This window comes from Berghia stephanieae, chromosome 9, assembly GCF_034508935.2.
Source record: "Berghia stephanieae isolate SIO BIC M18660-M18661 chromosome 9, UCSD_Bste_1.3, whole genome shotgun sequence".
Classification (NCBI taxonomy): domain Eukaryota; kingdom Metazoa; phylum Mollusca; class Gastropoda; order Nudibranchia; family Aeolidiidae; genus Berghia; species Berghia stephanieae.
The window spans coordinates 763,678-787,886 of NC_088368.1; the positions used below are offsets into that span (position 1 = coordinate 763,678).

The window sequence follows — 24,209 nt, forward strand, 5'->3', positions numbered from 1 at the left end:
AATCTCACTCTATCTGTTATTATACATAACAAAATCTCACCCTATCTGTTATTATACATAACATAATGTCACTCTATCTGTTACAGTTTTAATGATGGGATTTCTTGAAAATGTGTATTTTTTGGTTTTCTGCAAAAATTCAAGGAAAATGACTTGTAATGAATAAAATGGGTGTTATACTTTAAAAAACTGTAGTTTTTGAGTCATAAAATCTTAGCGAAAACACAGAACAATACAAAAATGTCAAAAGTAACTAATAAAGCATCATTCTTCAGCATAATCCACTTTTAAGTTTGAATGGCATATTTTGTAGCATTTCGGATCAAGAGTTAAGAATATAGATAAATATTGATTCTTTGTCCATTTTGACTGACTTGCTCTAAATCTTTATAAAATTGAAACCAATATCGATACTGCCCTGCACCATTCACGGTAAAATGTTTAACTAGTGTTGAAGACAAGTCACACTCACATGCATGAGCATCTAAAAATCGAAAATAATTTTCATGCTGTGTGATCCCGTATATATATGGGATTTGTTTACACAGCCGGCGACTAGTCCCATATATTGACAGGATTAGTCCTAAAAGAGTTAAAGAGTGTTATTGACAGGATTAGTCCTAAGAGAGTTAAAGATCCCGGTTTGAGAGTTTTTGCCAAGACGCTGGGCATTTCAATCCATTGGAATTTGAACGAGTTTTCTGGCCAAATTTTTTCAGACTACAGCAGTTAATTGGTTGAAGTCTAGTAAACCAGACTTGGGTTTGATTTTTGTTTAATTTCAAGTGTCACAGTGACCAAAACTAAAATGTGACATTTCTGGTCATTTGATCCATAAAATCCCTCGTTGTCATCTTGGTCACCTCGACATCATACTATTTAGAGAAAATTGGTCACATATGTGTCAATGTAATACAGAAACCAAATTAAAATAAACTCGTTAGATAACCTTTGACCCACTGGTCATGTGACATAGGGAGCTAGTGTGAGGTCATGTGTGACCCAGAGATACATGCTATAACCTTCAATGAGAACTGGGATTGTGGTTTGAGTAGGGAGACCTGTCACGTGACATAGGGAGTCAGACAAGCCAGTGGAACAGGCACGTGTTTCTTAAGCACAACAAATGAAAGGAGTAGAAAAGTACCAGATCAAAATAAAGAATAAAAAACGTTTTGCAGTGACGGGGAATTGAACCCAAGACTTGACTGATATTCTACAACAACGTAGAGTGTCTCTGTCGTGACACCCACTCCATTCTAATCCTTTCATTTCTTGTTGTCATGGATACATGGCATGATGGGAAATGCTGGAGTTGCCAGAGAAATGTTGGTCAGGATTAGTGTAAATGATTGGTCCTTACTCTCTCTCTAGCTATCTCCTTCTCTTCCTCTCTCTCTCTATCTCTCTCTCTCTCTCTCTCACACACACACACACACACGAAAACATACAAACTCCATTTTACAGGGTCTTTAGCAAGATTAAAATTTGGTAATAATTCTAAACCCAATAGGAATACAACCCAACACACCAGACATCAATATTATCATGCGTGTACTTTGTGTGTACAGATTAATGTGCAAGACAACACTCTTGACAGGCCAAACCCAACACTGGTTAAGGATCACGTTTGTGTTTAACATAGAGTTGATAAAGGCATGAGAGCCGTGTAAAAGCCCAACTAAACCTCCCAATCTATGACAAAGAGTTATTAAATCCCAGGCATTGTTGAGTTAATTACTTCGAATTCTATCTTGATGTCTTAATTAGAAACACAAATATGGCGTTTTATAGACACCCATGTGAGAAATTGGGGTCCGTAAATGGTGGAAATATGAGAACTACTTTTGTGATTTATAAAAATCAACATCGATATAAGAGCAGATTTTCTTAGGTAAGGAATGTGTAGTAAATTTATGCACACGTTTCCACATTTCACTGAGTAGCTGATGTGTTGACCTAAATGTTGGTACCAAATCTGCTAGGTTGTGGGATAAAAATGCAGTTTGAATTGAAGCCGACATATTTTCCATATTTTTGATCATTTATGGTTTTCCCTTAAAGATTTGTTTGTTTTAATGGATATTTGAGATATGCTTAATTTGTTCAACTGTGAATTCCAAATGTCGTGTCTGGACTGCCACACCTATTGAGTGAATGCATCATCTACCAAATTCACTCCCTTAGTTTGTGACAATGACCTCTCCACACACGGGACTGACTGGTATCTCGGTGTGAAGACTTGTTATCAAAAGGATTTGTGTGATTTTGTGAGTTTTGTTCACTCCTTGAAATCTTTGAGCCTTAAAAAAAAAGTTTACATGTGTGCTGTCCTCTTCAAAGTATTCACTGTGTTGGTTACAACTAAGAGACAGAATCTGTGATAACCGCATTCACCCAATAGAACACACTCTCTCTCTCTGTGTCTCTCTCCTCACGTACACACTCTCTCTCTTTGTCTCTCTTCCCTCCTCCCAAAATACATGATTATTGCAACGGGAATTAAGTTATATTAATACACAAATATCGTATGTAAATATAGATAGGTAATATACATTCAAAATGAGACGGAAATAAATGGCATTAGATGGATGGATGGATGGATGGATGAATGCATGGATGGATGGATGGATGGATGGATGGATGGATGGATGGATGGATGAATGCATGGATGGATGGATGGATGGGCGGATATACATGTGTAAAATGTGTAAAACTGAAATCTATAATGGCATCAGAGTGAGTCGATTCTGTGGAAGGAAAGAAAAAAAATATGAAAGAAATAAGATTTGACATTATCAATATATTTTATTATTATTATTATTACTAGAAACAACTGTTACTACAACTTCTATTACTACGACAACTACTACATTTACTACGACAACTACTACATTTATTACGACTACAATTACCACTATTACTTCAACTGCTACCACCACCACTACCACTACAGTTCACTCCGGATAATCGCAATATCTTGGGATCAGCAAAAATGTTGCAATTAACAAAGGTGAGTTTCCTGTACACTATTGCAACATTTTATACACATATGGTAAACCCAAACCAGTTGTAAACATTGTTCTGAGTCCACCACAGACTGAACAATTTGATTGAGACAAAAACCACATGGCAGCCTTGTATAGATTTTGACAAGCAAAAGCAGCATCGATGCAAGCCGACATCTTATTCAGATTTAATTCACTTTCACTCTTTTCTCAACATTTAGTAAGAGTCAAGTTTAGCCATGATGATAGACAATAAGCTTTCACCAAACCCGTTGGTCACAATGCACAGTTGTCAATCCCACAACAAAGGATATCATCCCTCAGTCTCTCCTTTACAACTGTCATTATCTACCTGTTGTCTAAACTATGCCCAGCCCCCCTCACCTCCCATCTAAAGGTCACAGATGACCTCACAAACCCTTACTGCAAAGCCCTGCCATCTTCTGTCTCCAAAAGGGTGGTGACACACGACTGTAGCACTAAACCCCACCCACTTTTGATTCGTCAACCTGTCATGATTTCACCCACGATGAAATTCAATCATGAAATTTTGTTTGATTTCTTGGATTCGCCAATTTTTGCTGCGATTAATTGAAGCTTGTTGCAAATAACCAGTGACTTTTATATAGCGTTAATTCCGTTTCTTGGGAAATGTTGCGATTAACCAAAAGTTGCAATTAACAGAGTTGCGATTATCCAGAGTGGACAGTAGTAGTAGCACGAGCACTACTACTACTATTGCTACCAACACTACTACTACTACCAACACTACTACTACTACTACTACTACTACTGCTACCAACACTACTACTACTATAATAAAATACTAAAATAATAAACCATCCTCTTGATGGAGTAGAAAGAATTCATGGAAAAGCAATAGAAAGGAAAGCATTCTCAATTACCAACAATAAAAAACATATTTTATACCATGAATTTAGTCTTTTACCATCTGGGAGAAGGTTTTGTCAGATTAAATGTAGAACTAACAAGTATAAATCAACGTTCGTTCCATCAGCAATAAAAATTTTGAATATTTCATATGGTACAGAAAAACCAAGGATTGATTCGTTGACTGATTAACTGATTAATTTATTTAATGTAAGATTAACTGACCAATTGATAATGATGATAATTTTTGGTGTCGAATTGCCACAATCGTAACAAATTGAAAACGAAATGAATATGTTTATGTTGTGTATATCGCACGTGTGAAAGAAAGAAGAGAGAGAGAGAGAGAGAGAGAGAGAGAGAGAGAGAGAGAGAGAGAGAGAGAAAATAAGTAGGAGTGAAATATCTGTTCAATCTTAGTTATCGTTTAACATTATAACAAGTGTAACTAAATGACAAATTGCCATATTTATGGACAATAAAGATCTATTATTATTATTATTATTATTATTACTACTGCTACCAACACTACTACTACTATTGCTACCAACACTACTACTACTAAGTAAAAAGAAAACATCTTCCCCCCCTCCCCCCTCCCAAATGTCAGGTAAATGTTAAAAAACACCAACTAAATTGTCACCCACCCCTTGTGAGTCGTCTAGAGACAACATGATTTCATCATCACTGATTTCTAAGCTGTCATCCGATTGGTTGTTGGGTATAAGTAAAGGTTCGTCTGATTGGTTGAGTAAGTTGGAGGCTCGATTCCGTAGTCTAGAGCTGAAGGATCGAATCCTACTTTCCTCCTCTCCCTCCTCATCCTTGACTATTTCTGTCTGTTGCTTGACAAAATTGATGAATACCTGAGAGGTGGGGAAGGGGGAGGGGGAAACAAAAACGACAACGACTTGAGAAGTGACCAGACATGAAACAATTCATTACTTTCTCATTACAGTTGGTGTTGGGGTGAGGGGAGGGGTAAATAAATAAAATGATGGTGATAAGGATGAGGATGAAAATGATGATGATGATGATGATGATGATGATGATGGCAATAGTTTTTATGGTGATGATGATGATAGTGATGGCAACAGTTATTATGGTGACGGTGATGATGATGATGGTGATGGCAACAGTTAATAAGGTGACGATGATGATGGCAAAAGTTATTATGGTGACGGTGATGATGATGATGATGGCAACAATTATTATGGTGATGGTGATGATGATGAAGATGATGATGGTAACAATTATTATGGTGATGGTGATGATGATGAAGATGATGATGGTAACAGTTATTATGGTGATGATGAAGATGATGGTAACAGTTATTATGGTGATGATGATGATGGTGATAGCAACAGTTTTTATGATGATGATGGTGATGGCAACAGGTATTATGTCCGCGATGATGATGGTGATGGCAACAGGTATTATGGCGATGATGATGATGATGATGGTGATGATGACGATGATGGTGATGACGATGATGATGATGATGGTGATGGCAACAGGTATTTTGGCGATAATGATGATGATGATGGCAACAGGTATTATGGCGATGATGATGATGATGATGACCACTCACATTGTCCAGTGTATTTTGACTGACAGAGTAATCCTCCAAGACCCCAAGTTCTGTCTCTGCCTTCTCCAAGGTAAAAAACAACTGGGCCAGTGAGACTGGTCGCGTCTTCCATTCATATTGCACCAAATTGTAATGTTCTTCCTATCAAGGCATGGCCACACACACACAAGTGGGGGGTTGGGGGGGGGGGGGGGGGGGGGGGAGGGGGGACCAGACGTAGGAGTTTGAAAACAGATTCAGTGTGATGACCAAACATATAAAAACTATCCTTGTCACAAACAAACACCCACACATAGATACACACACACATAGATACACACCCACACATAGATACACACCCACACATAGATACACCCCCACACATAGATACACACACACACACACACATAGATACACCACACACACACATAGATCACACACACATAGATACACAACACCACATAGATACACACCCACACATAGATACACACACACACACACACACACATAGATACACACACACACACACACACAACACCACACATAGATACACACAAACACACACACACACACACACACATAGATACACACACACACACATAGATACACACACACACATAGATACACACACACACATAGATACACACACACACATAGATATACACACACACACATAGATACACACACACACACACATAGATAACACACACACACATAGAACACACACAACAAAAAACACACTAACACACAAACATAGACACACACACACAACACACACACACACAACAAACACACACAAAAACACAAACAAATACACACACACACATAGATACACACACACACACAAACAAACACACACAGATACACACACACACACAAACAAACACACACACATAGATACACACACACACAAACAAACACACACACATAGATACACACACACACACACAATGAACAACAGACATGTCACAGACTACAAAAAACATATAAAAACTATCCTTGTCACAAACAACAAACACACATAGATACACACACACACACACACACATATATATATACACACACACAAACACATAGATACACAAACACACACACACACACACACACACATATATATATACACACACACAAACACATAGATACACAAACACACACACACACACATATATATATACACACACACAAACACATAGATACACAAACACACACACACAAACACATAGATACACAAACACACACACACATATACACACACACAAACACATAGATACACAAACACACACACACACACATATACACACACATAGATACACAAACACACACACACACACATATACACACACACACAAACACATAGATACACAAACACACACACACACATATACACACACACAAACACATAGATACACACACACACACACACACAATAAACAACAGATATGTCACAAACTACAAACAAATAAAAATATTATCCTTGTGATAAACAAACAAACACAAACACAATAAACAACAGATAAAAATTATCTGTGTCATAATACACAATAAACAATGAGAGAGAGAGAGAGAGAGTGACAGAGTGAGTGAGAGAGAGAGAGAGAGAGTGATTGAGAGAGTGATTGAGAGAGAGAGTGAGAGAGAGAGATTGAGAGAGAGAGAGAGATTGAGAGAGAGAGAGAGAGATTGAGAGAGAGAGAGAGATTGAGAGAGTGAGAGAGAGAGAGAGATTGAGAGATTGAGAGAGAGATTGAGAGAGAGAGATTGAGAGAGAGAGAGAGATATTTATATTCGAGACGACTCACCTTGACCACAGCAGGAGGTATGTGTCGTTGTATAAACCTTGTCACTTCCCTTCTTGCCCGTTCATATTCGGGTCCTTTGACACGGAGAGTAAATGTGTAGCCATCCCCAAACCTGTCCTTGAGATGTGTAGCACTTCCCATACACTTGAATGTCCCGTTAACCATAATGGCCAGCCGTGTACACAGAGCCTCACACTCCTCCATGCTAAATAGAAAGGACACACACACATACACACGTCATACATTTAGACAACCATTTTTATGGGGAGTCCTCACTCAATTCTATCAATCAGACTAGAGCCGTTCATGGTCAAACATAGGTTGGTGTGTTGGTGTGTTATATGTGTTGGTGTGTTATATGTGTTGGTGTGTTATATGTGTTGGTGAGTTATATGTGTTGGTGAGTTATATGTGTTGGTGTGTTATATGTGTTGGTGTGTTATATGTGTTGGTGTGTTATATCCAGCTGGATAAATGAATAGCACCAATACCCGCTTGTCATCAACAACAAATATACACATTTATATAGCGAGTATACACGCTTATATTCTCACACTTGTACTCTCACAAGTACACACAATGATGATGATGACGACAGCCACTTGACAATAACAACAATACATATAATAATTATTATAATATCATAGCTGCCAACTTTTCAAAAATAAAATAAGGAACGCCCATTTGGCCCGGGATGAGGGGACGATGTGTGCCCCCCCCTTAATCGAATCACAACATATAAAAGTCAGCCTTTTTAATTACTACTACTAACACTAACAGGCGTCATATAATCAACTGGATTTTTTTTAATTGTTGAAAATCATTTATGGTAGAGAGGCTTAATACAAATTAAAGAGCTCCACTGGAATGGAGATTATGCTAAATCCTGCCCATCATCTCTCAGTGGACACCAATAATAATAATAATAATAATAAATAATAATAATAATATATAATAATAATAAATAATAAATAAATAATTAATATATAATATAATAATATATAATAATGATAATATAATAATAAATAATATAATAATATATAATATATCATAATATATAATATAATCATAATCATAATAAATAATAATAATAATATAATAAATAATCATAATAAATAATAACATAATCATATCAATCAATCAACTACATATAATCATAATCATAATATATAAAATAATAATAATAATAATAATAATAATAACAATAGTAGTAGTAATAATTATAATTCGTTAGGCTCTCATGCCTTGTTTACCACAACTTTGTCAAAAATTATAAAATACAGATTTTGAACTAAAAGTACGGACTTACGAACTCAAGAAGTCAAATACGGAACAAATCCGTGTGTGTGATTGTTTGTGGATGTGTGTGTGTGTGTGTGTGTGTGATTGTTTGTGGATGTATGTGTGTGTGATTGTTTGTGGATGTGTGTGTGTGTGTGTGATTGTTTGTGGATGTGTGTGTGTGTGATTGTTTGTGGATGTATGTGTGTGTGTGTGTATGTGTGTGTATACCTGTGAGATGTCAAAATGACAGAGCGTCCATCTTGAATCAGACTGAGAATGAGGTCCCATAAGAATCGTCTGGAGTGGGGGTCCATGCCTGTGGTTGGTTCATCCTGAAATGTGTGGGGGGTGTGTGAGGGAGTGTGAGGGAGTGTGTTATTCATGACATCATTCCATACGGTGATTGAGGCCAGTCCTATCCAACCAGCACTGAGTCATTGTGGACCATTTGTTATTTCTATTATTAGCGAAAAGGGAACAGCAATGTGATGTCAACACACTGGTTCCAGTCTCATTGGAAGTGTAAAACCACTCTTCCGGAGGACTGACTACATATCTGTGTAAATGATCTTCTGGTGTCAGAGTGATAGCATCGTATTTTCTAGTCTGAATATGTTTTGATGGGCATTAATAAAGATCATCCATCCCTTGCTTTTTTACCTCCCGTAATCCTAAGAATCTGCTTATACATCTTGCTACTCAAATAGTTATGCCACCTTATAATTCTATATAAAAATAAAACATATTCATTGTCTATTCGTTGTCCAGAGGACTGGTTGGTTACACACTTCCAGTGAGTTTTGAACCGGAAAAGACTAAGGTGTGACGTGACGACTTCTCTACCCTATAAATTGAGGCCGTACCCTACATTTATCTCCACATGTGGATAAATATTATTCCTATCTTATCTTATCTCTCTGTCTCTCTTTGTCATTCTCTCTCTCCTTCTGTCTCTCTATCATTCTTGTTCTACCTCTGTTACTACCTCTATCGCTGACTCTCTCTCTCTCTCTCTCTGTCTGTCTGTCTGTCTCACTCTCTTTTTTTTTCACTCTCTCTCTCTCTCTGTCTCTTTCTCTGATCATCTCTCTCTCTTTTTTTCACTCTCATTTCTCTTTCTCCAACCCCCCCCCCCCCCCACTCTTTCTCACTTTTTCACTCTCTCTTTTACTCTCTCTCTCTCTTTCACAAACACACACACTCTCCATCTCTCTTTTACTCTCTCTCTCTTTCAAACACACACACACTCACACACACTACCACTCTCTCTCTCTCTCTCTCCGTCTCTCTTTTACTCTCTCTCTCTCTCTCTCTTTCAAACACACACACACACACACACACACACACACACACACACACACACGCATACATCTCTCTCTGTGACAACAAAACATGGCATATTCCCCGTATATCTGTGTGTGTTCTATCCTCCAGTGAAATCCCTAACACAGGCATTGTGCAAACATACCATAAAGATGATGGGTGGGTGTCCTATCAGGGCTATTGCCGTCGACAACTTCCGTTTGTTGCCGCCACTGTATGTGCCAGATAATTTGTCTGCATACTTTGTTAGTCCAAGTTTGTTGAGAGCCCACTCTACGACCTGTGGACAAATTGGTATAGACATTAATCATAAAATACATATCTGGCAAAATGACATCAAATTCCAAACCAAGATTTCAGTGTATGTGTGTTAGTGTGTATGAGTGTTTGAGAGTATCATGTGTGAGTGTGTCAGTTTGTGGTGTGTGTCGGTGTATGTGTGCTTATATCAGACAAAACTCGTAGTGGACTTATGAGACAGAGGTGTGAAATGTTTGTAGACATAATCTAGACAAGACTGTAGGCCCAATAAAGAGGTTCACACAGGTTTTGTTTCTCTGACAGGACCACAGGAATCTCTCTTGTCTATTGTCAAAAGAAGAAAATTGTCTCGTTTCTCACTTGAGTCATTGGCAACAACCATCATGCAAGGATTTCCTTGGAGGGATGCAGAAGGAGAGACACACCATGCTGGATGGATGCTGTCAAGGAATTGACAGGCTTTGACATCCTAACACTAATGAGGAAATCTGAGGACGTGTTCTGTATGGAGGGTTCTTACTGCAATATCAACTCCCTTGTCTCCTCTACGACTACGTGCTGGATGGATGATGTCAAGGAATTGACAGGCTTTGACAGCCTAACACTAATGAGAAAAGCTGAGGACGTGTTCTGTATGGAGGGTTCTTACTGCAATATCAACTCCCTTGTCTCCTCTACGACTACGTGCCTGCCTACTTGAACCACCACAAATTCATCACTAACCAATGGTGACATTTCAGTAATACTCAACTAAACCAGAAAAAAACGTTTCATAGAAACTTTTATGTGTAAAATAAACTTGATGCCCAAAATTACGAGTTAGCGCCGATTTTGCTATTATGGGAGTGGAACTCAGTGGCAGCTTTTATAAATTCCAACAAATGGTTTTTTGTTCTCCGTAAAACTGAAAAGAGAAAAAAAATTTTCTCGTACACTCCGACCAAATTGGTGTGAAATCAAAATCCATATTTCTTCCATTTCTGTAAGTCGGTGATTGTCATCAAATTTCCGTGTGTAAAAGTAGGCAGGTATGTGATCACCATAGCCAGGAGAATAAAGTGAAGTGAATAAACGTGAAATCCCCCATAGCACCCACCTGGTTTTCATCACTAGGGGGAATCCCCCTAAGTCGACAGTAAAGTTGGAGATGCTCTCTGGCCGTCAGCTCATCAAAGAGGGAGTCAAACTGTGGACAGTAGCCGATGCTTTGTTGGACACTCTTGATGTCTTTGACCACGCTGGGGATAAATCAGAAATGGATAAAAATAATAAAATTCCCTTGACTCATATCCAAGGGGAAATTTGTCTTTCTGGTCGGCCTATTCCAAGAGAAGACTGGAATAACCCAGGCATCAGCCGTAGTGCAGCGCTGCAAAGTGAGCTAGGGCCAGGTGACTAGCTCAAGGCCACACAGCTTGGTGGGTAGTCGAAATCAACGGTTTTCGGGTATGAAGTAAAGATTATACTGCTGAGCCACGTTTCCCCATAAATTTGTATTATTGTACAGAATAGACAAATGATAGACTCTATTTTCATATATCTTTACATACTACATACAAACAGAAAGTTGTACCTGTATCCATTGAGCAACTCACATAGGATACATAAAAGCACAAAACAGACTGCAAGTTGTACCTGTATCCATTGAGGTAAGCACATAGGATACATAAAAGCACAAAACAGACTGCTAGTTGTACCTGTATCCATTGAGGTAAGCACATAGGATACATGACAAAACAGACTGCTAGTTGTACCTGTATCCATTGAGGTAAGCACATCCAGCCGTTGGGGCCAGGTCACCTGTCAACATTTTGAATGTCGTTGTTTTGCCAGCTCCATTCACTCCAAGGAGACCGAAACATTCACCAGGTGGGACACCCAGGCAGATTCTGTCCACGGCAAGATGGCGGCCTAGCTTTCGGGTCTTGTAAACCTGAATGGATTTATGGATAGATGGATAGATGGATGATGGATGGATGGATGGATAGATGGATGGATGAATAGGTGGATGGATTCATGGATGGATGAATGTATGGATGGATGGATTAATTGATGGATGAATGTATGGATGGATGGATTAATTGATGGATGAATGTATGGATGGATGGATGGAAAACTCCTACTTACCACTACCACAATTACCAATATTACTACCACTGCTACTACCACCACTATTACTACTATCACTACTACTTTTACCATTACTACTGCTACAGGATCATAGCTCAATAAGTTATAATGGCACACTGCCCCCCCCCCCCCCTCCCTTTCCCCTATTCAACATGTAATAACCGTCAATACTCCATACCTTGGTCAAGTTTTCCAAGACGAGTGAGTCATATTTTCCATTGCCTCTCAACACTCTCTTTCTCTCCATTGACACATCTCTGTCCTCCTCTGTCAGGGGCTGCTGGGATACCCGGCTCTGCCTGGATGGAAAGATGGATATATTTGTGGATAAATGGATGGATGGATATGGATAGATGAGTGGTTGGAAAGATGGATGTGTGGATGGGTGGATAGATGGATAGAGATAGATGGGGGGATGTTTGTTTTGGTTTTTAAGGGTCGTATCAGCGTCAGTAAAAAGGAAGAAAATGGGAGAGTCTAAAGGTCTAGAATTACAATCAAAGCACCCAAGAAAAGGTAAGACAAAGGGGAATTGGTTCAAATAGGGAACAGATGTAGATTCCAAGAGCACACCATCAGTGTACTTAGTTTGAGATCACCTAAATGTCTCATCCTTACTCAAGCACAGGTCCCCACTAAGAGGAACACACTCAAATGTTTACAAATCATAATCATATATATTAATAATATGTAAAACTAAAATATAACACAGTGCATAACAGAGATGATATAAGACAAAAAATATGATCTCCCTAAACTGTAACTATCCATTTGACTGTTTCCCTCCAGTGAAGGTATCCGGCCAGTACCAGGACAAAACCAAGAAATATCATTCTAAGACAAAGACAGAAAGCATGTTGGAAAAAAAGATATAGGGGTGTAGAAGACAAAGTAAGTGTGTCCCTGCCAACTGTGGGAGGTCAGGAACTCCATATGGTATGGGTGGATGGATGAAGGGATGTGTGGATAGATGGATGGGTGAATGGATAGATGGGTGGATAAAAGGGTGATGGATGGATAGATATGGATAAATGTGTGGATGGATGGACGTGTGGATGAATTGATGTGAGGAAGAAATGGCAAATGGTCAGACGAGTCGACTCGTGTCGACTCAGTAGTGATTGGGTAACTGGGTCGGTCAGATTTGTCAGAAAGTACTTGGTGACAGATGAGCATCCTCTACAAAATATACCAAGCAGTTGTTACTGTATGTTTATACTACAGACATCAGCAGACTTTGGCTCCAACAACTTTAAGGGAATACATACATCTTATTGATCTCATCAGATTTTTACTATAAGTAGTAACCCCCCCCCCCCCCCCACCTCTGGTCAGTTTCTCCCCACCCCTGGTCAGTCCCCCCCTGGCCATCTTCTCCCCCAACGCTTCCCCTGGCTTCTCTGGACTGAATTGAATAATAGTGCCGTACTCTAAAAAAAATAATTAAAAAATTTGAGTATTGATAATTTTGGCCAGAAAACTCATCCTTCAAGTATCGACTGATTAAAATGACACTCAACTTGGCAAAAAGTCTCAAACCTGGGACTTTGGGAACATTTTCCTTGAAGTCCCAGGTCTGAGAGTTTTCAACACGATGAGGCTCATTTTAATTGATCAATATTTGAAGGACAAGTTTTCTGGCCAAAATTTTTAACGACTCATTTTTTAAATTTTCAGAGTCCAGCAGTGTCGTGATCCCATTGAAGTGTTTAATATGGAGTGACCTACCTTGGCTTGAGGAAAAATCGATATTCACACATGAGGGTGATACAGAAAAAGATGGCTCCGATAGAAGCCATGGCAACCAAATGGCACGGGATCACATCCCACTCCATGGCAGAATGCATTCGGGACAGTTGACCTGTGGACCACAACAATGAGATAGTACATTTCTGTCTCACAAACTCACAAGGGTATAGTATCAGGGTCGTTTCCATGTTCAACGTTGACTGTTTTATACAAGACAATGGATTTCGTTGGTTGACCTGACTAGATCTATAACCTTCTGAACGACACAACCTCCTATTCCTTGTTAGTCTTTAACCCTAAGATTACTTCAGACATTTTGTAGACATTTTATTCTCACTGAGATAACACTGTTTTGGGATCATGGATCATATTTATGGTTCTCTCAGTCTGTTATAGAGTTATCATTATTGTTGCTATCATAATTCTCATTATTATTTTTAAAATTATTATTAATATTATTATTATCATCATTATCATCATCAAAATCATCAGTATTATTATCACTATCATCATTATTATTCATAATCATCACAATTATTATTATTATTATTATTATTATCATTTCTTGTAATCAATTCAATGTTTTATTACTTTGATGAATCCAATTTGTCTAAAACTCCTAGCCTATCAAGTCTCAGTAGATCCACGTATAAACTGGTGTGAGGAGTTTGTGTAATCTACAGTAAGTTGTCTAACCTGTTTTAAAATAAAATTCATTCCGGTACTCGTTGAAAGCCAAGTCCATGAGACCCCGACCCAGGCAGTAGTTGGGAAACATCATGAAGACGATCTTCAATACTGTATGCACGCGGTCCAAGTCCTAAAACATTGGAGAAAAGGGAGTAGAGAGAGGTGAGTAAGGGTGGGGACAATGAGACATGATGTCAGTTGACGACTACTGGTGTCAGTTGACGACTACTGGTGTCAGTTGACGACTACTGGTGTCAGTTGACTACTGATGTCAGTTGACGACTACACCAATGTCAAAGTACTGATGGTATGGAATGTGCAGCTATGTGACCTTGTGGCATGCCACTCGCTTTTGGATCGAAAGGTCTTGGGTTAAATCCTTGCTCAGCGCACAGTTGAGTCCTTGGAAAAGGCTCTTTACTCACAATACTCAGGTGCAAAATGAGTACCTGGCTGTTAACAGTGTTGCTTTTATCGCTTAACAGGCATCATGTCTTGTTCTACATGTTATGTTTTGCTGTTAGTCAGGGACCCTTTGTAAAGTGCTTTAAGCACGTTAAGTAAATATTGCGCTATATAAAAGCTCAATTTTCTTTTTAATGGTACCAAGAATTAGAGAAAAACTGGTATTGCATAAAACTGGTAGTGCATAAAACTGGTATTGCATAAAACTGGTATTGCATAAAACTGGTATTGCATAAAACTGGTATTGCATAAAACTGGTATTGCATAAAACTGGTATTGCATAAAACTGGTATTGCATAAAACTGGTATTGCATAAAACTGGTATTGCATAAAACTGGTATTGCATAAAACTGGTATTGCATAAAACTGGTATTGCATAAAACTGGTATTGCATGGACGTAGGAGTTTTAATAATGCAAATGACTGATGAGAAGATGACATCGCTATGGCGATTCGTAGTGACGCCATCCTTTCATTTCTCTTCGGTGTTTCCTTCATCATGTTTTGTTGACAAAGGGAAAACCTGAAACGTCCACATCACCTGTCTTTGTAAATCAATTTGAGGCTTCCATTCCAGTGGACTGTTTATTTCTTCAACCTCCAAGCAGCAAAATTTAGACTCTGGCTCCATGGGCCGAATGCCTCTGAAGGACTTCTTTTATAATCCAACTTAAAGTTCATTTCTGGTCACAACATTTGGGATTGTGGGATACTCCTGACAAACTATAGATCATGTGACTTACTGGGTCACAACATTTGGGATTGTGGGATACTCCTGACAAACTATAGATCATGTGACTTACTGGGTCACAACATTTGGGATTGTGGGATACTCCTGACAAGACCATAGATCATGTGACTTACTGGGTCACAACATTTGGGATTGTGGGATACTCCTGACAAGACCATAGATCATGTGACTTACTGGGTCACAACATTTGGGATTGTGGGATACTCCTGACAAGACCATAGATCATGTGACTTACTGGGTCACAACATTTGGATTGTGGGATACTCCTGACAAACTATAGATCATGTGACTTACTGGGTCACAACATTTGGGATTGTGAGATACTCCTGACAAGACCATAGATCATGTGACTTACTGGGTCACAACATTTGGGATTGTGGGATACTCCTGACAAACTATAGATCATGTGACTTACTGGGTCACAACATTTGGGATTGTGGGATACTCCTGACAAACTATAGATCATGTGACTTACTGGGTCACAACATTTGGGATTAACAAGATATGAAGTGAGTAGAAAAGTGCCAGAAGACAATAGAGAATAAAAATTTTCGCGGCGGTGGTGGGGTTTGAACCTGCGACCTTATTGGTACGACAACTCCGCCTGGCAGGTGAGAGCGTGGCTCTACCGTGTGAGCTATCCACGAACACTAAAATATTCGTTTCAAACCCAAAGTCATTTCTAGATCCCTCTCTCACCCACTTCTTGAGACCGCCGATTCGTTCACCACCATCGCGAAGTAATTTTGACCAGCAGTTAAGCTTAATAGCCAATATTCTCATCACAAACATATAACATAGAAACGATTGAGACATTGAGTATGCTCCGGTGTATGGGGTGAATTTTTTAATTCAGAAAAGTGAGTGGAGCAGGCACTTATGTTGGTAACAACAAGATATGAAGTGAGTAGAAAAGTGCCAGAAGACAATAGAGAATAAAAATTTTTCGCGGCGGTGGTGGGGTTTGAACCTGCGACCTTATTGGTACGACAACTCCGCCTGGCAGGTGAGAGCGTGGCTCTACCGTGTGAGCTATCCACGAACACTAAAATATTCGTTTCAAACCCAAAGTCATTTCTAGATCCCTCTCTCACCACTTCTTGAGACCGCCGATTCGTTCACCACCATCGCGAAGTAATTTTGACCAGCAGTTAAGCTTAATAGCCAATATTCTCATCACAAACATATAACATAGAAACGATTGAGACATTGAGTATGCTCCGGTGTATGGGGTGAATTTTATTCAGAAGTGAGTGAGCAGGCATTATTTGACAACAAGATATGAAGTGAGTAGAAAGTGCAGAAGACAATAGAGATAAAAATTTTTTTTGGTATAACGCTTAATGTGGTCAAAATACTTCGCGATGGGTGAATGAATGGCTCTCAAGAAGTGGGTGGATGAAGGGTCTAGAATGTAATCTTCTTGGGTTTGAAACGAATATTTATTCGTGATCTCACACGTAGAGCCACGCTCTCACCAGCGAGTTGTGTACCATAAGGCGCGTTAACCACCACGCGCAAAATTTTTATTCTATTTCTGATTTTACTCACTATATTTGTGTTACCACTAAGTGCTGCCACCCTTTTTGAATAAAAAATTACCCATACAGAGAACCAATTTCAATCGTTCTAGTTAGTTTGGATGAAATATTTATTAAGCTTAACTGCGGTCAATTACTCGCGAGGGTGAACGAATCGGCGGTCTCAGAAGTGGGTGAAGAGGGATCTGAAATGACTTTGGGTTTAGTGTTCGTGGATAGCTCACACGGTAGAGCCACGCTCTCACCTGCCAGGCGGAGTTGTCGTACCAATAAGGTCGCAGGTTCAAACCCCACCACCGCCGCGAAAATTTTTATTCTCTATTGTCTTCTGGCACTTTTCTACTCACTTCATATCTTGTTGTTACCAACATAAGTGCCTGCTCCACTCACTTTTCTGAATTAAAAAATTCACCCCATACACCGGAGCATACTCAATGTCTCAATCGTTTCTATGTTATATGTTTGTGATGAGAATATTGGCTATTAAGCTTAACTGCTGGTCAAAATTACTTCGCGATGGTGGTGAACGAATCGGCGGTCTCAAGAAGTGGGTGAGAGAGGGATCTAGAAATGACTTTGGGTTTGAAACGAATATTTTAGTGTTCGTGGATAGCTCACACGGTAGAGCCACGCTCTCACCTGCCAGGCGGAGTTGTCGTACCAATAAGGTCGCAGGTTCAAACCCCACCACCGCCGCGAAAATTTTTATTCTCTATTGTCTTCTGGCACTTTTCTACTCACTTCATATCTTGTTGTTACCAACATAAGTGCCTGCTCCACTCACTTTTCTGAATTAAAACATTTGGGATTGTGGGATACTCCTGACAAACTATAGATCATGTGACTTACTGGGTCACAACATTTGGGATTGTGAGATGCTCCTGACAAGACAATAGATCATGTGACTTACTGGGTCACAACATTTGGGATTGTGGGATACTCCTGACAAACTATAGATCATGTGACTTACTGGGTATCAACATTTGGGATTGTGGGATACTCCTGACAAACTATAGATCATGTGACTTACTGGGTCACAACATTTGGGATTGTGGGATACTCCTGACAAGACCATAGATCATGTGACTTACTGGGTCACAACATTTGGGATTGTGGGATACCCCTGACAAGACCATAGATCATGTGACTTACTGGGTCACAACATTTGGGATTGTGGGATACTCCTGACAAGACCATAGATCATGTGACTTACTGGGTCACAACATTTGGGATTGTGGGATACTCCTGTGACTTACTGGGTCACAACATTTGGGATTGTGGGATACTCCTGACAAGACCATAGATCATGTGACTTACTGGGTCACAACATTTGGGATTGTGGGATACTCCTGTGACTTACTGGGTCACAACATTTGGGATTGTGGGATACTCCTGTGACTTACTGGGTCACAACATTTGAGATTGTGGGAAACTCCTGACTAGACTATAGATCATGTGACTTACTGGGTCACAACATTTGGGATTGTGGGATACTCCTGACTAGACAATAGATCATGTGACTTACTGGGTCACAACATTTGGGATTGTGGGATACTCCTGACAAGACCATAGATCATGTGACTTACTGGGTCACAACATTTGGGATTGTGGGATACTCCTGACAAACATAAGATCATGTGACTTACTGGGTCACAACATTTGGGATTGTGAGATACTCCTGACAAGACCATTGATATGTGAACTTACTGGGTCACAACATTTGGGATTGTGGGATACTCCTGACAAACTATAGATCATGTGACTTACTGGGTCACAACATTTGGGATTGTGGGATACTCCTGACAAACTATAGATCATGTGACTTACTGGGTCACAACATTTGGGATTGTGGGATACTCCTGACAAGACCATAGATCATGTGACTTACTGGGTCACAACATTTGGGATTGTGGGATACCCTGACAAGACATAGATCATGTGACTTACTGGGTCACAACATTTGGGATTGTGGGATACTCCTGACAAGACCATAGATCATGTGACTTACTGGGTCACAACATTTGGGATTGTGGGATACTCCTGTGACTTACTGGATCACAACATTTGGGATTGTGGGATACTCCTGATAAGACAATAGATCATGTGACTTACTGGGTCACAACATTTGGGATTGTGGGATACTCCTGACTAGACTATAGATCATGTGACTTACTGGGTCACAACATTTGGGATTGTGGGATACTCCTGACTAGACAATAGATCATGTGACTTACTGGGTCACAACATTTGGGATTGTGGGATACTCCTGACAAACTATAGATCATGTGACTTACTGGGTCACAACATTTGGGATTGTGGGATACTCCTGACAAACTATAGATCATGTGACTTACTGGGTCACAACATTTGGGATTGTGGGATACTCCTGACTAGACAATAGATCATGTGACTTACTGGGTCACAACATTTGGGATTGTGGGATACTCCTGACTAGACAATAGATCATGTGACTTACTGGGTCACAACATTTGGGATTGTGGGATACTCCTGACTAGACAATAGATCATGTGACTTACTGGGTCACAACATTTGGGATTGTGGGATACTCTGACTAGACTATAGATCATGTGACTTACTGGGTCACAACATCTGGGATTGTGGGATACTCCTGACTAGACAATAGATCATGTGACTTACTGGGTCACAACATTTGGGATTGTGGGATACTCCTGACAAGACAATAGATCATGTGACTTACTGGGTCACAACATTTGGGATTGTGGGATACTCCTGACAAGACAATAGATCATGTGACTTACTGGGTCACAACATTTGGGATTGTGGGATACTCCTGACAAACTATAGATCCTGTGACTTACTGGGTCACAACATTTGGGATTGTGGGATACTCCTGACAAACTATAGATCATGTGACTTACTGGGTCACAACATTTGGGATTGTGGGATACTCCTGACTAGACAATAGATCATGTGACTTACTGGGTCACAACATTTGGGATTGTGGGATACTCCTGACAAGACAATAGATCATGTGACTTACTGGGTCACAACATTTGGGATTGTGGGATACTCCTGACTAGACAATGGATCATGTGACTTACTGGGTCGTATGAGAATATTTCCAGAAGGAAAGAGGACACGATGCACGTGATGCCAGTAAACAGGTTGATGACAATGAGGGCAATGTAGGCAGAACTTGGTTCTTTGAACCAGAACGAGGCTGGATACATCACAGGAGTCATCGACCAACTGAAATAAAAGCAACAAACAAAACAACACGATAGTAAAAACTTCCAGACATATTAACATGTCAGATGTTTAAACCTTAAATACAAACACACACTAACACACACATACACGTACACGCCAAGATAATATACTTGAAACAAAACATCTCACCATTTTTATTTACACATTTATTAATATCTTTATCAACTGCACATGCTTTTTTGGTAGACATGCATTGCTGAAATAATTTTTTAGTAATAATAATAATAAACATTAAAAAAATCTTTTTTATATAGCGCAATATCCACTAAACGTGTTCAAAGCGTTTTACAAAGGGGTCCCTGGCCAACAGCAACACTTAATGTGTAGGACGAGACACCTGCTAGGCGATATTAGAATCTTTTTCAGACAGAGACAACGCTGTTAACGACCAGGTACTCATTTTACACCTGAGTACAGTGAGAGAATGTGAGTAAAGAGCCTTTTCCAAGGACCCACTATGCGCCGAGCAAGGCTCGAACCCAGGACCACAAGACCACATAGTCACTCCAAACCACACAAGTGGGAGTTTGTTTTCTTGAAATATTGATCTTTCAAAACTGTGGGCACTTCCTTCATAATTGAACTAGCACAGATTAAAAGTGGTGTTGGTGAGGAGGAAGACTTACCCATACATCAGGAACAAAGCAATGACAGCAGGCAGGTTGGTGGACGACACATACGCTGGGATTTGGAAGATGAGTAGAATCATGACACACATGAAGGCTGGGATCACGTAATTGGCCTGCAGTGGGATGGAATCAGGAAGTCAAAGTATTCACAATTAAAAAATATCTCAAAACACCATCAAATCCAAATTCACACAGAATGAGAAGGGGGGGGGGGGGGGGGGGGGGAGAGAGAGAGAGAGAGAGAGAGAGAGAGAGAGAGAGAGAGAGAGAGAGAGAGAGAGGCAGAGAAGGATGTTTGGCCATGAAGGATTTTTTAATGGGTAGGGGGGGGGGGGGGAAGGGGGGGGGTCTAGATACTAGATATCAGACACCTACCATGTCCCAGGGGGGTGGGGGGTGGGTCTAGATACATAGATATCAGACACCTACCATGTCCCAGGGGGGTGGGGGGGTGGGGGTGGGTCTTAGATACATAGATATCAGACACCTACCATGTCCCAGGGGGGTGGGGGGGGGGGGGTCGAGATACATAGATATCAGACACCTACCATGTCCCAGGGGGGTGGGGGGGGGGGTTAGATACATAGATATCAGACACCTACCATGTCCCAGGGGGGTGGGGGGGGGTGTCTAGATACATAGATATCAGACACCTACCATATCCCAGGGGGGTGGGGGGTCTAGATACATAGATATCAGACACCTACCATATCCCAGGGGGGGGGGGGTCTAGATACATAGATATCAGACACCTACCATATCCCAGACATAGTTGCCAGTCCAGTACATGACTGGGGGAGGGGGGTGGGTCTAGATACTAGATATCAGACACCTACCATGTCCCAGGGGTGGGGGGGGGGGGTGGGGTGGGTCTAGATACTAGATATCAGACACCTACCATGTCCCAGGGGGGTGGGGGGTGGGTCTAGATACATAGATATCAGATACCTACCATATCCCAGGGGGGTGGGGGGTTGGTCTAGATACATAGATATCAGATACCTACCATATCCCAGGGGGGGGGGGGGGTCTAGATACATAGATATCAGACACCTACCATATCCCAGACATAGTTTCCAGTCCAGTACATGAGTGGACTCATGCCAGTTACAAACTGGAGATGCTTGGCTTTGGTGGACCTCTCGTAGACCAGGAAAACGACAAAACTGGCAGGCACAAAGGACATGGCGGCAATGATGAATATGGAGATGAGCACATCGGATCCTTCCAGACTGGGGATAAAGAGGGGAGGGGGGATAATGATGATGATTGTTGTGTCGTGGTAATGATAACGGTGATGGTGGTTGGGGGGGTTGATGATGATGGTGGTGGTTGTGACAATGGTGCTGGTGGTTGTGATGATGATGATGGTGGGACCAGAAGTAGGAGCTCAATTATCGTAATGGAAGGTCACCACCCAGATTGAGTTGCTTGGAGGTGGTAATTATTTATGTTAGTGTTTTATTTGGGATATTGGATGACAAACTGTACTGTATGACGGGATGAAGAATTTAAAGGGTTGACGTGATCATTCAGGGCATTGGTTACACATCACACACACACGCACACTCACGCACACACACACATGCACACACACATCCATTCATAGATTAATTCATGAAATAAATAAGTAGTTACATATAGTTCAAGGAGGATAAGCGGCTATTGGTTTCATTCCACGGATGGTTGTACAGAGTTATCCCATAGGCTGCAGGGTTGCCTTTGGCACTGGGGAGATTAGCTCTCAGGATGGCATTGTTCAAACTGTTCAGGTAAACCCCCATGGAGTGGTAGCCTTTGTTGTTGAACCAGGTCTGGGGGAAACACAACATGTACAACGTTTCAGCTCTCATCCTTCATCAGTCACATGAAAACTCTAAATCTACTGACAAATTAAAGGGCTAACATTGCGTGCATGTGTATTGTTTTTAAAAAAATAAAAATTTACTTCTTTATATCTCTTTGGATTGTTAAACACAGTGACAGTAGCTGTTTGTTATGCAGCTATGTGGTATGACTCTCGCTTTCCAATCAGAAGGTCCAGGGTTTGAGACCCAATCTGAGTGCTGCATAGCTGAGTCTTTGGAAAAAAGCTCTTTACTCACATTCTCTCACCATACTCAGGTGTAGGGTGGCTGATATTATTATTATTATTATTATTATTATTATTATTATTATTATTATTATTATTATTATTATTAAAATGACAAAAAGTTAAATTACTTTAAACAGCAATGCTAAGCAGGGTCAGTGGTCAGATGGGTGACAGTGATTGTAATAAAAATCAAGTCCTAGCATTGTATCCTTGGGAAAGGCACTTTCTACACATTGTCTCACTCATGCAAGCTAAGAATGAGCACTTGGCAATAGTTTATAACTGATATTGTAAGAGTGTTGCTCCGAAGGATTCGTCTTACTGGTCACTTGTACTGTATGAAATGCAATTATCATTCCTTATGGCCTACAAGGCAAAGAAATGAAGCATTGTGCAACATTTTAAGGATGGTACACTCCTGAAAATTTACTATATAAATAAATAAATTTATTACAAATGTTACAATCTTGAGTTTTGTCGATGAAGGGAAGCCTATGTCAGCAATAAATAGAGAAAGCCAAAGATACAACGATGATTCCATGATAGAGTCATGATTCCATGATAGAGTCACGATTCCATGATAGAGTCATGATTCCATGATAGAGTCATGATTCCATGATAGAGTCATGATTCCATGATAGAGTCATGATTCCATGATAGAGTCATGATTCCATGATAGAGTCATGATTCCATGATAGAGTCATGATTCCATGATAGAGTCATGATTCCATGATAGAGTCATGATTCCATGATAGAGTCATGATTCCATGA

The 24,209-nt window shown here is 40.1% G+C and overlaps 1 protein-coding gene across 1 annotated transcript in view; it reads right to left on the minus strand.

Moving 5' to 3' along the window:
• Nucleotides 1–768: 768 nt before the first annotated feature.
• Nucleotides 769–24,209, minus strand: part of LOC144980224 (ATP-binding cassette sub-family A member 2-like) — a 99,939-nt gene continuing 76,498 nt past the window's right edge. The window contains exons 36-50 of the mRNA XM_078927821.1: nt 22,982–23,157; nt 22,401–22,575; nt 21,341–21,456; nt 20,546–20,693; nt 14,712–14,835; nt 13,995–14,127; nt 12,445–12,565; nt 11,891–12,069; nt 11,233–11,374; nt 10,021–10,155; nt 8,781–8,884; nt 7,269–7,473; nt 5,491–5,631; nt 4,547–4,765; nt 769–2,750 (exon numbers count right to left, since the gene is read on the minus strand). Of these exons, the coding sequence (XP_078783947.1) occupies nt 2,724–2,750; nt 4,547–4,765; nt 5,491–5,631; nt 7,269–7,473; nt 8,781–8,884; nt 10,021–10,155; nt 11,233–11,374; nt 11,891–12,069; nt 12,445–12,565; nt 13,995–14,127; nt 14,712–14,835; nt 20,546–20,693; nt 21,341–21,456; nt 22,401–22,575; nt 22,982–23,157 (2,145 nt within the window). The 3' untranslated portion in view covers nt 769–2,723. The remainder of the gene's footprint in view (nt 2,751–4,546; nt 4,766–5,490; nt 5,632–7,268; nt 7,474–8,780; nt 8,885–10,020; nt 10,156–11,232; nt 11,375–11,890; nt 12,070–12,444; nt 12,566–13,994; nt 14,128–14,711; nt 14,836–20,545; nt 20,694–21,340; nt 21,457–22,400; nt 22,576–22,981; nt 23,158–24,209) is intronic.